Raw genomic sequence first — 17,453 nt, 5'->3', positions numbered from 1 at the left:
TAGTTCAAAGAAAAAACAAGTCTCTAGTCCACCTATTTTCCATCTTGGGCTGGTTACTTCTTCTCCCCCAGAAGCCTTGACATCCCTTGTACCTCCTCTCAGAAAGACATGAGGAAAGTAGACTAGCAGGAAAAAATAATAGTTTTACCCATTCCTCCTCCACATAGAAAAGAGGTGAAGGGGAAGAATTCTAAACACAAAACAAAACAAAAAAAATAACTATATAACATAAAAAAGTCAAGGTAGGCTCAATGTACCCTTCAGAATTTATCTTTTTTTTAAGAATTTATCTTTATAGTTACTAGAGTGACTCTGCATTTATTGAGGATGTCCTTCATCAGGTAATTTACATGTAACACTCCCCTGGGAATTTACCCTGAGGAGACATCCATTAGAAACAAAAAGTTTCTGGTCTCCTGCCCTCAGCCTGCAAAAAAAAAAAAGTGTTAAAGGCCTAAAAATTTGATTCTATCTCAATATATAATCCCAGATGGAAGAAAAATTAGTCTGCATCTTCCCAATGGAATAGGAGGGAATCGTTAAAAATCAACATTATGAAGTCTTAGAAAACATGATGTCTCTGAAAAATGTTTTCTGTGTTTTAAAAATCAGGATATGAAATTGTACATAGTTGAAATTTACCAATTTCCAAAAATATGTAAGCCTGTAAAAAGAATATTACAAAAGAAGATAGACATCCACATTTACTATTCTTTTTATTAAAACCTTATTTAAAAGGTTTGTCTCATGTATAACTATAAAGCTCTAAGAAAAAGGGGGAAGACATGGTGGGCTCACACTTGTAACTCCAGCAGCCAGGAGGCTGAGGAAAGAGGATCACAAATTCAAGGTAAGCCTCAGCAACTTAGGGAGGCCTTAGCAACTTATTGAGACCCTGTCTCAAAATTAAAGGACTGGGGGTGGAGGCTGGGGATATGGCTCAGTGATGAAGTATCCCTGGGTTCAATCCTTGGTACCAAAAAAAAGGGGGTTTGCATTGATGTAAATCAATTAATTTTAATCGCACTTTCATCCTCAAAAGTGAGGAATAAATGAAATGATTTTTGTGGGGGGTACGAGGCATTGAACTCAGGGGCACTCAACCACTCAGCCCCATCCCCAGCCCTATTTTGTATTTTATTTAGAGACAGGGTCTCACTGAGTTGCTTAGGACCTTGCTTTTGCTGAGTCTGGCTTTGAACTTGCCATCCTCCTGCCTCTGCCTCATGAGCCGCTGGGATTACAGGTGCCCACCACTGCAACCAGCTGGAATGATTTTTAATAAACTCTTCTAAGACACACACAGAAAAAAAAGAACATATACAAGAGGATGGAGGTATAGGTCAGTGGTGGAACACTTGCCTAGCCTGCACAGGCCCTGGGTTCAATCCCCAACAGAAGGAGGAGGACTAGGAAGAGGAGGAGGAGAAGGAGGAGGAGAAAAAAGAGAAAGGGAAGGAGGAGGTTCCCTGCTGACCTTGCCCTGAAGGGGATTTCACACTTCATTTGGCAATGAATGGCCACCTGAGGCCCTCTAAAACATGAAGGAACTTACCTTTTTGAGCCTCAGATTGGTGGCATTATTGCAGTATTTGTACCAGACCGACTTGAGAATGGATGCGAAGGGCGTGACCCCAATCCCTGCTCCCACCAACATCACCACCTCATAGCTGAACACGTCTTCACTGGCTGTACCAAAGGGTCCATCAACGGCTATCCTGAATGGGAGCAGAGAGGAGGTAGTTAAGGGATGTCCTGCTTTTCACAGTAAGATGGAGCTCTCATTCTACTGCAGATGTACAATATGGCAATTCCAACTGGGGCCATGTATCTATGACGCAACTTAGTGCAAACATTGGGGTTGAAAATAAGAAGAGGAATTTTAGCTAACTGAAAACATGGTAACTCATCACGGCTATATTTTCACCTTCCCATCCTCCTTTCCTTCTTTTACACACACACACACACACACACACACACACACACAAAAAAAAAAACAAACAACCAAAAAACCAAAACCAAAAACAAAAACCAAAAAAAAAAAAAAAAAAACATGCACACACATCTCTGTCTCTTGCCAGGACATCCTACACTTGAAATTCCTACTTATATTGCACACTGATGTGAGAATTTTCTAATATTATAACATCCTATAGATTTGCTATTCCCACTTCTCTTTTGTCTATTGATTGAGCTATTCAACAAACTTTTCTTCAGCATCTGTTAAGCACCTGATACTATGTTAGGCATGTGGGGAGAGTGATGTAAAATCAATAATGCCTGGCATTTTCTCTCAAATAAATGATGCTGATTAAAATTTAAGAATTTTTGGATGTCAAATGTCTTCTTTGATATAAGGGGAGTAACCAAGGACAGGGTAGAGACGAAGAGCTGGAGAAGAAGAATAACATTAAACAGGGATGATAGGCGGGAGGGAAAGTGAGAGGTAAGGGAAATTGCATGGAATTGGAAGGTGAGCCTCAGGGTTATACACAACTACATATAAGAGGAAAGGAGGAGTAGGAGAAAAATTATATAAGTGGAAGAAACGATTTATAGTAGAGGGGATGGAGAGAGAGAAGGGGAGGGGAGGGGAGGGGAGGGGGGACAGTGGAGAATGGGATAGACAGCAGAATACATCAGTCACCAGAAAGGCAATTTGTAAATCAATGGAAATGTAACTGATGTGACACAACAATCTGTATACGGGGTAAAAATGGGAGTTCATAACCCACTTGAATCAATCTGTGAAATATGGTATATTAAGAACTATGTAATGTTTTGAACAACCAACAATAAAATAATTAAAAAAAAAGAATATTTTTGGCCAGGCACAGTGGCTCAGTGACTCAGGAGGCTGAAACAGGAGGATTGCAAGTTCAAGGCCAGCCTCAGCAACTTGGTGAGGCCCTGTATCAAAATAAAAAATAAAAAGGGGGGCTGAGGTTGTGGCTCAGTGCTAGAGTGCTCGGGTTCAATCCTCAGCACCACATAAAAATAAATAAAATAAAGGTATTGTGTCCAAATGCAACTAAAAAATAAATACTTTTTAAAAATAAAATAAAAAGGGCTGGGAATATAGCTCAGTAGTAAAGTGCCCCTGAGTTCAATCCCTATACAATAATAATAATAATAATTATTATTATTATTATTATGATAATTTTGATACATTACAGTTCAGTTTGTTAGAAAAGTCAATGTAACTTGGTATTAACGAACTTAAAGGAATTTGAAAATATTTATTACTAATTTATTACTAATATTTGGTCCAAATATTTTTAATTTCACATAAAGACATTAAAAATATGCATAAGCATACCACACACATGCAATGGGGAACACAGGGCTCTGTATATTCTTAGGACCTCTGTGTTTTGTCAGAGACTCAGGAGATAGCATAGTAAGATGTGGGGGAAGAGGAGCTGTTGAGTGCCATTTTCCTTGAACACCTATACCTTTGTAACATGTGCCTTGTACTCACTTAGGTAGTTTCCAGGCATCTTGAAACTCCTGCTTATCACAGCCACAAGCATTGAATAGTCCCTCTGTCCAGTCCCCAACGATGCGGATGTGGATGCTAAAGAAGTCTTCCTCAGGGGCAGAGGTCAGTGTGAAAGGGTGCCACTCCAGCTTGGACACCTTGGGGCACTTGACAAAAATGTACTGACCCACCTCCATCTTGAATCCCTTCTTCTTCATCTGTAGCTCGATGGTTTTGAAAGGGTGAGTGACCACCTATGGAACAAAACATGTCTCTGTTAGTGACACTTTTCCCAAATATTTGCCCTTTCCGTGTCCATATGGATAAAAGGCTGAGCTAAGATGTTCCATCCAGGTCTCTACTTCAGGGCCAACATGGAAGGTTCTCTAATTGGTCACTCGGAATTGTCCTCAGCTGTAGCCCATAGCCAAAGATAGACTGCCAAAGGGATACAAAGATCTGGTCGTTTCTCCCAAATTTGGGACAACTCTAAGGGACCATCTCAACTCTAGCACCCCTTGTAGGATCAACTGAGGCCACAGTTGCCAGTATGTTGTAAGTCAGGGTCACCATTTCCCTCTCCCCAATTCCATCTTTTGTACTTTCTTTACAGATGCAGTTCCTGAGAACACATCCCTGTAAACTTTCTGCACACAATTCTCTGTCTCAGAGTCTTTACCAAGGAATCCAGCCTAAGTCATCAGCCTATTCTGATTTTCTCTCTCTCTCTCAGAAGTCAAGGAAGGTACAAAAAAAATAGGGGAGAAAAGGTGATAGTTTCCTGCTCAGCCTTCCTATCTCCCCAGGGGATGAGAGAGGGCCTTGAGAACTGGACAGAAGCAGATTCCACAGGCCATTATATACCAACACCCCCCAAAACCAAGTTAACTCTACTATCTGAACTTACCATGAATCACACCTGGAACCTGTCCTATTCCATGCAATACATTTTCCCTACTTGGGAAATACATGAGTCATCTCTCCCCAAGCCAGTTCCTTCCCATCCACCGCCATCTTCATTCTGCATATACCCAAATGTTCCTAACAGCTTAACTCATAATAGCAAAAAATGGAAACAATCCAGATGTCCATCAACTAGTAAGTAGATAACTATTTTTTTAAAAAATAGAACACAATAAAGAGCCATGCAGAAAGTAACATGCTGTTTTTTGTCAAAGACCTATCTACACTCCCATGTTCATTGCAGCACTACTCCCAATAGCCAAAATACGGAATCAACCTAAGTGTCCATCAACAGATGAATGGATAAAGAAAACATGGTACATACATACAATGGAAACCTATTCAGCCATATAAAGGAGAAAATCCTGTCATTTATAACAACATGGATGAATCTAGAGGATATTATGTTAAGTGAAATAAGCTAAACACAGAAAGACAAATACCACATGATTTCATGCATATGTAGAATCTAAAAAAGTTGATCTCTTGATCTCGTACAAGTTGAGAGTAGAATGGTGGGTACCAGAGGATGGAGTAAGTAGTGGGGAGGGAGAAATGGGCAAAGGTTGGTTAACAGATACTAAATCACAGAGAGGAGAAATAAGGCCAGACACAGTGTGCAAGCCTGTAATCCCAGTGACTTGGGAAGCTGAGGCAAGATAACTGCAAGTTTGAGCCCAGTTTCAGTAGTTTAGCAAAACCCACCCTGTCTCAAAATAAAATAAAAGTGCTGGAGATGTAGCTCAATGGTAGAGTTCCCCTGGGTTTCATCTCTAGTACTACAAACAAACAAAAAAGCACAAATAAGTTCTGATGGTGACCATGAGTAACAATAATATACATTTCAAATTGCTAAAAGAGAGAATTTTTCTTTTTTCTCTCTCTGTGTGTGTGTGTGTTTGTGTGTGTGTGTGTGTGTAAATAGGGATTGAACCCAGGGTACTCTATCACTGAACTACATACTCCCAACCCTTTTTATTTTTTTTTATTTTGAGACAGAGTCTCACTAATTTGCTTAGGGCCTCACTAATTTGCCCAGTCTGGCCTTAAACTTGAGATCTTCTTGCCTCAGCCTTCTGAGTGGCTGATATTACAGTCATGTGTCACCATGCCCAACTAGAAGAGAGGATTTTGAATTTTCTCACCACAATAAAATGATATATGTTTGAAGTGAAGTATATTCTAATTACACTGATTTGATCATTACACAAAGTATAATGTATCAAAACAATACATTTTACCTTCTAAATATGTACAATTACGTGTCACTTAAAAATAAAATAAGAATTAAAAAAATAAAGAGTAATATACTGTTTCTTTCATGATTCCTAAAATACCTAAAAGAACTTCATACTATACAACTAAAGATAAATCAAGGGTCATCAAAGGAAAGTAAAATCAATGGAAACAAAATAGTAAGTTTTTAATGTTGTCTGATATTTCTGGGCTTTTCTTTTCATGGGTAGAGAGTTGTGGGAGAGTAGGAAATTCTTTTAATAAAAATTGTTGGTTGGCCCAGGTGTGGTGGCACATGCCTGTAATCCCAGTAACTCAGGAGGCTGAGGCAGGAGGATCACGGAGTCAAGGCCAGCCTGGGTAACTTAGCAAGACCCTGTCTCAAAATGAAAATTTAAATAAAACTTTTTTTGAAGGGCTGGGAATGTGGTTCTGTGGTAGAGTGTCCCTGGGTTCAATCCCCAGTACCCATGCCATTCCCCCCAAAAAGTTGGCTGGAGGCATAGCTTAGTGGTAAAGCATGTGTTTAGCATGTGTGGCCCTAGATTTTGTCCCCAATACCACACAAAGAATTGTCAAACATTTCCAAAGCTTGTGATTTAAATACATCTTATATGATATAGTTGTATCCAATTTCCCTTCTGCTTCGAAATACAGAGTTGGAAAGAATCATTTCAAATCCAGAAAATTATGTTGAAAATTGTTTGCCATGTCATCATTTTGTGTGAAGAAAATTTTTTTTGCCATATTGCAATTTTGCCATCACAGGCACAAATAGGATTTAACTAAGTAAGATACACTAGTGGACAGCATTCTCATTGGAGTATTTTGAGATAACACCTTGTTTCTTGTATTTGTTGGTCTGAGAAGAAAATGAATATCAATTTTCTTTACAGGAAAACAAGTTTTCCTTGCAAGGATGGTTAAGAGACATATTTGTCAGGTTCACTCAGTTTTGTCCAGTAAGGGACATTTTGTGGCTTCTTTTGCTGATCTATGGGGTTTTTCTTATAATACAATATAAATAGCAAAAAAGGAGAACTGTTTGGTTTCCTATATTGCGAGACTTCCAATGCCAACAGGATTAGCTTTACTATGACCCTTCATAGACATCAAATGAAAAAAGTTTGGACAAAGGACAGAAGGAATGTGTATGTTTTGCAAAGATGACCCCATAGCAGGCCTTTGGTAAATACTTGTTGAGTTGAACTAAATTTCATTTGATAAGAATGATCTGTGTAATGTTTCTGGAAATTGTAACAAGGAGTTTCCATTTATATTTAGTTAGCTGAATGTTTATCTATGGGGAAAAAACCCATAGAAGAGTTTGTGGGGGCTTGGGGTTAGGAGACCAGATTTAAAGTGCAGCTTAATTAATTACTAACTTGCTTGAGACTTTGGGCACTTTGATATTCTGTAATTACATATAAAGCACAGAAGAGGCAAAAATGACCCAAGAAATTATTTCAGCCTCAGTCAGACCTACCCTTGGTTCCTTAGTTCTTTTAGTATCTGAAAATTTTAAGACTCACTTCATTTCATTCTTCATTTTTAACTACCCAAATAATGCATCTTCTAGTGTCTCCAGTTAAAGGCCCAACCATTTGATGAATGGGCTAAGTACACTGAAATAAACTATAGGTTTCTTCTCTGCTTTAAATTCATCAGAAGAAACTGGGGCAAAACGAACTGGGCAAAAGATAACTCATAGAGAGAGACATAAGGAACTTGGGTAGAATTGTCCAATATAATCAGACACTGAGTACTAGTAATTCTTAACCCAACCAATACCTTGGTGATGACAACCTTCTGCTGAGATCGCCAAAACCGGACCAACCGCTCACAGAGATACAGGAACATGGGACCCACTATCCATTTCCAAGTCTGTAATCAGAGCAAAAATGAAAATGAGATATGTGAAAGAATAAAGCTAATAAAAGATTCAGAGAGAGAAAAAAATTTACAAGTCAGATTAATCTTCCTAGGATTGGCTAAACGTAGGATAAATAAATCTCTACAGCAGAATGTATGAAAAATATCTGAAGTTTTGATAAACTGTTGAACCTGTAAAAATGAATATTCTCTCCAGACTTGGTGGTGCATGCCCACAATCCCAGCTACTCAGGAAACTGAGTCAGGAGGATGGAAAGTTCAAGGCCCCACTCAGCAACTTAGCAAGATGCTGTCTCAAAAAAAAAAAAAAAAAAAAAAAAAAAAACCTAAAAATGGCTGGGGATGTGGCTCAGTGGTAAAGCGCCTGTGGGTTCAATCCCAGGTACAAAAAAAAATCTCCTTAGCCACATTGGAGAAATGTATCTATAGAATGAAACTTTCTAAGGAGGAACTACCCACAAGAATGAGATTTCCTCCTTCCTTCTCAGTGTCACAATTGCAGTTGCAATAACCCTACAGTAAAGCAAGGCTGGTATCAGAATTAACATTTCTCTAAAGGGTAACATTTCAACAACCCAATATTTTTATGCAACAGTGCAATTGCTTTCTCTCAGCCATGTAGTTAGGGAATAATCTTTTGCAAGATGACAAATTTTGTGCAAGAAATTAGCTGTTGCTTCAATATCCTGATAAACTAGGAGCTGTGCAATGCACTTGCTGAATAGGAACAAACCCAAAGGTTTCTAGAATTCTCTAAATACCTTTCTGGTCAGATTATGCAGTGTTTCAGTATACTGGAATTATTCTATAGTATTGTTGGCTATATAAAAACATTTAGGCCAAGCAGATCTACCCTGAGACTCAGCTACTTGGATTCCCAGTTTAGTAAAGTAGCAAAAAATTTTAGAATGCAATATCATCTGAATTATGACTTTCCAGAATGGATTTCAAAGAGGAAAAAAAAATCAGGGAATGCACCCCCTCCAATAGCTTCATATATGATCTTCCATTAAATTATTTGCTTATGAAAATTTGTTCCAGGTGAGAGCATGTTCCCATCTTCAGACAAAGTTGGACAATATTTGCACCAGAGGTCAGGAATGTTCTGCTGCTAGTCTTCATTTTCATGAGACAGGTATTTAAAACAGTCTTGAGTCATCCATCTATTTCTTGGGTGCCAACACGGGGTGCCATTGAGTGGAACCAGGTTTGGGCATTGCTTCTAATAGCCCCAGAAACCAGAAGCTCCTTTGAAGCAGATGTCTGCTAAGATAGTAGTACTATGACTCTAGCTGTCATCGAGGAAATGTGCCTTCCCCAGCCCCCAAGAAGTCTGGCAATATGGTTCCCTTTTTATCCTTTCTATTGATGTTTGAATGTGGTGTGGGCAGTGCACTGATGTGTTTTGTTAATGAACAAAGATGCTCAAGGATAAGACTTCATAGCATGCTGCATCTGGGGGAAGGGTATTCCTATGCTAAGAGAGTAGGAAAAAGGGAGAAAATGGGATGCAAAATATGCTTTTTTGTCATACTGTGTATAAGAAAAGAATAATAATCCTATCCAGAATCCCTTGTACAAATGATGATTCTTGTCCAGTTTTATAGCAATGGTGTTTTAATCAACTTTTTGCCACTGTGACCATAATATCTGACAAGAACAACTTGTAAGAGGGAAAGTTTATTTGGGCTCAAGGTTCCAGAGGTTTAGTATGTGGTCAACCAAGTCCATTGCTACAGAACATCATGGCAGAAGGGTATGGCAGAGGGAAGCTGTTCACCTCGTGGTGGTCAGGAAGCAGAAAGAGGAGAGAGTAGGGGCCACAGGGAAAAGGAACCATTCCAGACACACCCCATGACCCACCTCCTCCTGTCACACCCCACCCCCGCACCTACAGTTACCACCCTGTCAGTCCATTCAAAGTAGAACAGAGGGATTAGGTTGCAGCTCTCATAATCTAATCATTCCATCTCATGATTCTGCATTAACACAGGAGCACTGGGACAACACCTCATATCCAAACCATAATAAATGGCTAGCACAAGAACCAATAAAGTATACTGTCTGCCAATGAGGGGAAAGATATAAAAATTACAAGTCCCTCGTCTCACTTTATGGAGCAGAGATTTTGAGGAAACACGAAGAGGAGCCCTTCAGAACTCCTTATATGAAAAGGAAGTATTTTTTACGCTCAGTCACCAGTACCACACTCTTGCTCTGTCACATGGTGCCATTGGGTGTTTGTGTGAACCTAGTTTTCCAGCCTCCTTCAGGCCTGAAAGACTGGACCTCCTAATCCCTAAAGGCATTGCAGGGTGTCACATCATCAATTTTCTTCCCAGTTCTGAAAGCCTTATAGAAAGTCTTATTTCCTGGTATCTGAAGAGGCCTCTAGCTGCTTATAAGGGATTTATCAGCTCAGGATGGAATTCTTAACAGTCCTTGTGAAAAGCACTAACTGCTGTTTTTGTGGTCTTCACATCCAAAAGAAAAGAGATGGAACTTCTTGAACCCATAATCTTTTTTTGTTTCTTTGTTTTTGGTACTGGGAATTAAACCCAGGGCCCTTAACCACTGAGCCACATCCCCAGGCCTTTTTATTTTTTATTTTGAAACAGGGTCTTGCTATGTTGTTTAGGGCCTTACTAAGATATTGAGACTGGTCTTGAACCTGGTGATCCTCCTACCTCAGCCTTCTAAATCTCTGGGATTATAGGTGTGCCCCACCAGGTGCATGGCACCAAACAACAATTTTAAAACACTGCTTTGCCAAGTTTTCTTTCAGGACATTGATAACAGATCAATGCAAAAAAAATTCTTTCAAGAAAGAATTCTAGCCAATAAATATAGTAGAGAAAACTAGATTTGACATCCTAGAAGTTCTGTGACATTTGTAACAGACAACTCTATGACATTTGTGCACATCTTAGACATAGTTTAAAGACTGACAATAATAAAACTTTGATAGCAACAATGAATTGTACATACCATAGGAGGATTCCCAGCGAAGTCCGGAACTGGGCAGCCTGGTTTTCCCCACTGTGTGATATTGTCTTTACATGAATTTCGCCCAGTGTAATTCAAACTCTTGTCAGTCTCTCCACGTACAATCCGTCTAGAAGAAAAACATGCAACTAATTCATTTAGTAGCAAGAAATTAAGCTATCTGTGTTTTTTAATTCTGGGTTTTGAGGGGTTTTTTTCTTTTTTATTTCTTTCAGTGCTGGGGATTGAAGCCAGGGCCCCACTTGCACTAGGCAATGAATATGTCCCCAGCCAGATATTCTGCATATTTTAAGTACCCCTAACATGGGTCCTGTAGTTTTTACTTAAAAGCTGTATCTTCTCATCACCCCTGAAATAGATTAGAAGAAAGAAAATACGCAATTTTTCCTCTTTTTTTTTACATTATGTATTGAACCCAGGCATGCTCTACTACTGAGTCACATCCCGAGCCCTTTTAATTTTTTATTTTGAGATAGGGTCTTGCTAAATTGCTGAGACTGTCCTTGAACTTGTGATTCTTCTTCCTCAGCCTCCCAAGTCTCTGGGATTAAGTCATACACCACCACATAACAGCAAAATATGTGATCCTAAGCAATGGGGAAAAAAGTGTTCAATGGCACAAAGAATATCTGCATTTACCGTAGAGAGCAGATCTTGGATCATCAATATGAGTTTTCTTAAGGGGAGAATATGTTCTTCTTCCTTGAGATTATTTTCATTCACAAAAAATAGAAACCAAAAAACTTCAAATCTACAGGGTGGCTACTAGCCTAAACAGTGCCTTTGTGTATATTAGAAAAAAGGCTCCCCTTCTGTGAGGGCAGTCCTGCAGGCAAAGGGATTAGCCAGCTACCTTGCCTCTCTTTGGTTGGGCACCCTTGTGTAGTGGACAACCTATTCAGTCATACATAGTGGCCCTGAGACTTAGCAGAAGTACTTTATTTGTGGGTACAAAAATCATGTAACTGCCTGTAATCCCAGCAGCTTGGGAGGCTAAGGTAGGAGGATTGCAAGTTCATGACCAGCTCCTGCATCTTAGAGAGGCCTTAAGCAATTTAGTGAGGGCCTAAGCAATTTAGCAAGGCTCTGTCTCAAAATCAAAAATATGTGGCTCAGTGGTTAAGCCCCTGGGTTCCATCCCCAGTACCAAAATAAATAAATTAATATTCAATTGTCTTTGGAGAGTTGAGAGGTTTTTTGTTTTGTTTTGTTCTGCTTTATTTTTTGTTCTATGGATTTCTCAGTGCTTAGAAAGAGTTTATCAAGGATCAGAGTGAGGAAGTGGGTTAAGAATGCATGCAGAGGTTGCTCAAGGGTGCTTCTCCCCACCCTTCCCCTTTTCACACTTACATCTTGGCCACAGCTAGACTGACTTGGCTCTGGGCAGACTGTTTGAGTATCTACCTCCCCCACTCCTACTTTCCTGGAACTCTGTAGCCACCAGGGAACTTCCCTGGGCCTGCCTTGGCGAGCAGGTGGCGTGAAACAGTAGAAAAGGAAGCCTGGTATTAAAGAGGGTTCCTCCCGAGCAAGCTCTGTATCTCCATGAGGGTGTTCATCACAGTTCCCTTTAAGCCGCTATTATTCTAGGCCATTTACCAGCCAAGGTGGCCTGGCCTACATATTTTTTTTTCTGCTTCCACATTTTTTATTGGTGCATTTTTAGTTGTATAAAATGATGGGATTCACACAAGCACAGAGTATAGCAATATAACTTGGCCCACACCCCTCCCCAGCACTTCCCCCTCCCTCCCCACTCCCCCCCTTTTGATACCTTTCCTCTACTGCTCTCCCTTTGATTTTCATGAGATCCCTGCCCTTCACCTTTGTTTTCCTTTTTCCTCTCTAGCTTCCACATAGGAGAGCAAACATGTGACCCTGGACCTTTGGAATTTGGCTTATTTTGTTTAAAATAAAGGCTTCCAGTTCTATCCATTTTCCTGCAAATGACAATTTCATTTTTTCTTAATGGATGAATAAAACTCAATTGTGTACCTATACCACATTTTCTGTGTCCATTCATCCATTGATGGACACCTAGGCTGTTTCCATATTTTGGCTATTGTGAATTGTGTTGCAATAAACATGGGTATGCATGCATCACGAGAGTATGATGACTTTAGTTCTTTTAGACAAATACCAAAGAGCATATAGCTAGGTCCTATGGTGGTTCCATGCCTAGTCTTTTGAGCAACCTCCACACTGACTTCCATAATGGTTGTACCAATTTACAGTCTCACCAACAGTGTTAAAGAGTTCCCTTTTCTCTATATCCTCTTCAATATTTATTACTATTTGTACTCTTGATGACAGCCATTCTGACTGATATGAGATTAAAATCTCAGTGTAGTTTTGATTTGCATTTCCCTAATTTGTATTTTTTCTTTTTTCTTTTGAAAAATGTCTGTTTATTAATTGGGTTTTTTTTTGGTGTTAAGTGTTTTGAATATATATATATATATATATATATATATATATATATATATATATATATATATATATATATCTCCTAACAGAAGAGTAGCTAGCAAAAATTTATCTTTTTGATCCTCAGATTCCTTGTCTACAATTACCATTCCCCAGAAATGGGGATAGTGAGAACAATTATTCATTTGGGGGGGATTAAAAGAAACATTTCATGCCAAATTCTTAGCATAGAGCCTGATAGAGAACAAATGTTCAATAGAAGTTCACTGCTACCTTTATTATATTAGAATGTTAGAAGGTAAGAACCACAGATTTTTCTGACTAATACTCCCCACAGTACCTGAGATAGGTCCTCATATGCAGTAGGCAACCAAGAAATAATGGTTGGCTTAAATCAAAACCCAATGAACTACAACAAACCTGTTCAACTAGCACATCGTTAACCTCTCTGCCTTGGGAGTTTTTCTAATTCACTAGTGATTGAGCCACAGGAGACAATACTATAGACCATACCAGTGCTCTCAATATGTTTTTTGTTTGTTTATTTGTGTATTTTTGTTGTTGTGTTTTTGTTTTGATTTTGGTTTTGGTACTGAGGATTGAACCTAGGGGTGCTTAACCACTGAGTCACACCCCAGCCCTTTTTATTTTTTATTTTGAGACAGGGTCTAGCTAAGGTGCTTAGAGCCTTCCTAAATTGCTGAGGCTGACCTTGAACTTGCAATCCTCCTACCTCAGCTTCTGGAGTCTCTAGGATTATAGGCAAGCACCACCTCATCTGGTTCAATATGTTTTATACACTAGCAAAAATACTCAGACTTGGTTGTATTTTTCAAGCTTGCTATAAATACCTGCACTGTAAATAGCAACTAGTTGTGTGTAAGAAACTACAAGTGTGCTAACTGATTTCTATTGAACTGACCTCTGCAGACAGGCTGACCACACATAAGTAAGGAAGTCACCATGTCTAGTAGGGCACCACACCTGGAAATTGAATGACATAAAGTCCTTGGCTTTGGAATTAAAACTTACTCAGCTCCATGGATGGCAAGACCAATGAAGAAAATCACAAAGAGATGGTGTGTGTACCAAAACACTTCAAAGTAAGATCTCCGGATGGTTTTGGTAGAGGAGGTGATAATTAAGATAAGACACAGTGTTATGACAATTCCAGTGATGCCTGCCAAGCGAGTCACAGCCACATACAGGCCTCCTTCAGGGTTCTGTAAAATATGCACACACACACACACACACACACACACACACACACACACATACACACACACATTAGTGTAGGCTCTCAGATGCAAGACTGCCCATTCACAAAGTGTCCAGTATACAGGACAATAGGTGTTTTCATCTCCCCCCACCCTTTTGGATAATACTAATCACCCCTCACAGAAACATGTAGACACAGAATAGATATCTCTAAATTTTAAAGGAAACTTACATGGTTGGGGAATCATAGAAAATATGAATTGATACCAGGGATTAAACCCAGGGACGCTTAATCATTGAGCCACATCCCCAGCCCGATTTTGTATTTTATTTAGAGACAGGGTCTCACTAAGTTGCTTAGGGCCTTGCTCAATTGCTGAGACTGGTTTTGAACTCACAATCCTCCTGTCTCAGGCTTCTGAGCCACTGGGATTACAGACACACCACTGTACCCAGCTTAGACAGTTTTAAGGGAATATAAAATAAATCATTGACTAAAAGATGACCTAGAACTTTCTGAAGGTCTTTCTCCCTTTTATTTGGAAAAGGCCACAGTGCTTATAGACTTATAAATACATCTTAGGCTGGATTCTCCAGAAGTAGACCCTGAGATGAGGATCCATGAGCAAGAATTCATTATAGCCAGGTGCAGTGGTGCACCCCTGTAATCCCTGCGACTCTGGGAGGCTGAGGCAGGAGAGTCTTGAGTTCAAAGCAAGTCTCAGCAATTTAGCGAGGCCCTAAGCAACTTAGCCAGACCCTGTCTCTAAATAAAGTATAAAAAGGGCTGGGAATGTGGCTCAGTGGTTAAGTGTCCCTGGGTTCAATTCTTGGTATCAAAAAATAAATAAATAAAAGAATTCATTATGAAGAATGGACCTCAAGGGAAACTGTAAAGGGAACGAAGAACAGAACAAGATAAAACAAAAAGCTAAGCAAGGGGATGGTCTCAGAACAAGTTTCACGGGGGAAAGCTTCAGCTTGATCCCGCAGGGGAACTCTGGAGGAAGTTACACCTTGGAGTTTATCCTGAAGAAGCTGGACTACTGTGGTCTTCTCTCATCAGTTGTTGGCCAAGGGCTACCCAGGGAGAGGTAACCAACCAGGCCCTTTCAGATGTCTGAACTTTTGGGCAAAGGGATGCTAGTAGTCCCAGGGCAGTTTTTGCAGAAGGAAACCCAGGTACAGGTCATTGAACACACTCCAAGGAAGCACAGGTACAGTACAGGTGACTCAAGGAGATCTGGTCAGAGTGTGGCAGTGTCAGCTCACCACTGTGTTCATTTTGTGGCCCTTATTATTACTGGGCAAACAATGAACAATTAAAAGAATAATTATTCAAGATATCATAGGAAAAGAATTTGTTTTGTTTGATGCTGTTTAATTCTGTCCCTAAGAAGATCAGGCAATTTTTCTCTCATGTCACTTTGAGGATATGAATTTGAGCAAAATTAAATGTCTTCTCTTGTGATCTTTTCTGAACAGAAAAAAAAACATGTTTGAAATTTAATGCATAGTTATGAGATTTAGCCATCTTCCCAAGCCATTGGGCATATGAAATTGGCTTGGAGCTTCTCTAATAAGCTTTGACATCTCCTTGGACAGGAGAAGTCCTTGCCTCTGGATACCCTCATGGCTGCCCAAGAAAATACTGAACTTGGGCTGGGGTTGTGGCTCAGTGGTAGAGCACTTGCCTGGCATGCACAAGGCACTGGGTTTGATCCTCAGCACCACATAAATGTAAAAAAAAGATATTTTTTTTAAAAAGAAAGAAAGCACTGAACTAACTCTTAGTGTACCAAGGAATGCAAAGCAGCAGACACAGGCCACCCCTCAGATGCTGTAGGTTAAAAAAGAACAAAAGATCACTGTCAACAGTCTGCCAGTGGCTGGCCTGATGGTAACACTTAGGCCAGGGTGCTCCCTAATTCACGAAAGTACTTTGTAGAACACCAACATCTGGGATAGGGAATAGTAATCTGGAGGAATAGTAATCTGGGGTGGGGGTCTGCAAATTAATCCAAGCAGGATTTGCCCTCTATGGGTTCTTTTTTTATTTTTATTTTTGCTTTTGTTACAAGGAATTGAACCCAGGGATGTTTAACCACTGAGCCACACCCCCAGCCCTTTCTATTGATTTCTTTATTTATATTTTGAGATGCTATTGTTCCAGCCAAGCTGAGTTCTTCACTCAATGAAATCCTGTTTTAACAGCTTAGGGGACATCTAAATCAGGAAAAGAGAGGCTTACCTTAATTTTTTCTCGAGCAAAATTGAGATAATTTTCACCCTCTTTGTCTCCAATTTCAGAGAGTGCTATTGAATAAGGGTCGGAGTTCTTGACTCGGGCATTCACACACCACTCCACATTGAACAGATGTGCAATGGTATGGATTGCTAAAGAGGGCAGAGAAGAAAAACAAAGAGGGTGAGGCATTTGCACAAATGTAGTATGATCTGGGTTTCTGGCCATAGCCTCTGACTCTATGATAAGTCACAGAGACACAGAGGTGGCCTAGGATGCTAATAAACAAGAACTGACTCTTCATAACCCAGAGAGGCAAAGCTATTCTAGAGGTGAAACAGACTCCTTATGAAGTATGAAATTCCTTCCTTCAAAACTGGCTATTTTCCTGCCAATTTGATTCTCAATTTTTGTGGAGCAATAAGCAAGCAGTATAGCCTAGCCTCTTTCCCCAGGGTGCTAATGGTTAATACCATTAATAGTGGGTAAGCTCCTTTCTGCTTTGTGGTTATGGAGAAATCACTTAACCTCTCTGATCTTGGTTTCCTCATTTGTAAAATAAAGGTGTTGAGCTACATACTCCTAAAGATTCAATCAATTTCTGAGAATCTACTGAGGTAGGATAGAGGAAATGAGAGATAGAAAGGAGATATAAAGGAAGGACAAGAATATAGAATTTTAATTCAGAGTTCCACATACTTTTCCAGGCCTGCTACTTCCACCTTCCTGAGAAATCTGTAAATCTACCTGTACACTGATAATCAACCCTTCCAATAATTAGATTAAGCAAAGAGAGATATATGATATAATGAGGAACCTATAACTTAGGGTACTTTCCAGAGTTATCTATTGATCAGATAACAAAGATCACATTAGCCTAAGGATACAGAGATTGACCAGACCACAAGAACCCATCCTGAGATCACTGGACTGATATCATTCCTACATACCTTTCCATACCCGCCCCTCTCCAAGTTTCCTTTA

The 17,453-nt window shown here is 39.7% G+C and overlaps 1 protein-coding gene across 1 annotated transcript in view; it reads right to left on the bottom strand.

Annotated features, from left to right (window-relative positions):
- The window catches only part of CYBB (cytochrome b-245 beta chain), a 43,795-nt gene that overhangs the window by 8,045 nt on the left and 18,297 nt on the right, over positions 1 to 17,453 (bottom strand). Inside the window, exons 5-10 of the mRNA XM_081276824.1 lie at positions 16,476 to 16,621; positions 14,039 to 14,229; positions 10,562 to 10,688; positions 7,472 to 7,564; positions 3,482 to 3,735; positions 1,556 to 1,718 (exon numbers count right to left, since the gene is read on the bottom strand). Coding sequence (XP_081132950.1) covers positions 1,556 to 1,718; positions 3,482 to 3,735; positions 7,472 to 7,564; positions 10,562 to 10,688; positions 14,039 to 14,229; positions 16,476 to 16,621 — 974 coding nt within the window. The remainder of the gene's footprint in view (positions 1 to 1,555; positions 1,719 to 3,481; positions 3,736 to 7,471; positions 7,565 to 10,561; positions 10,689 to 14,038; positions 14,230 to 16,475; positions 16,622 to 17,453) is intronic.

The sequence above is a fragment of the Spermophilus citellus genome (assembly GCF_964194105.1).
Source record: "Spermophilus citellus genome assembly, chromosome: X".
Taxonomy (NCBI): Eukaryota; Metazoa; Chordata; class Mammalia; order Rodentia; family Sciuridae; genus Spermophilus; species Spermophilus citellus.
The sequence above is the reverse complement of the archived record's forward strand: the minus strand, read 5'-3'. Positions and strand labels throughout refer to the sequence as shown.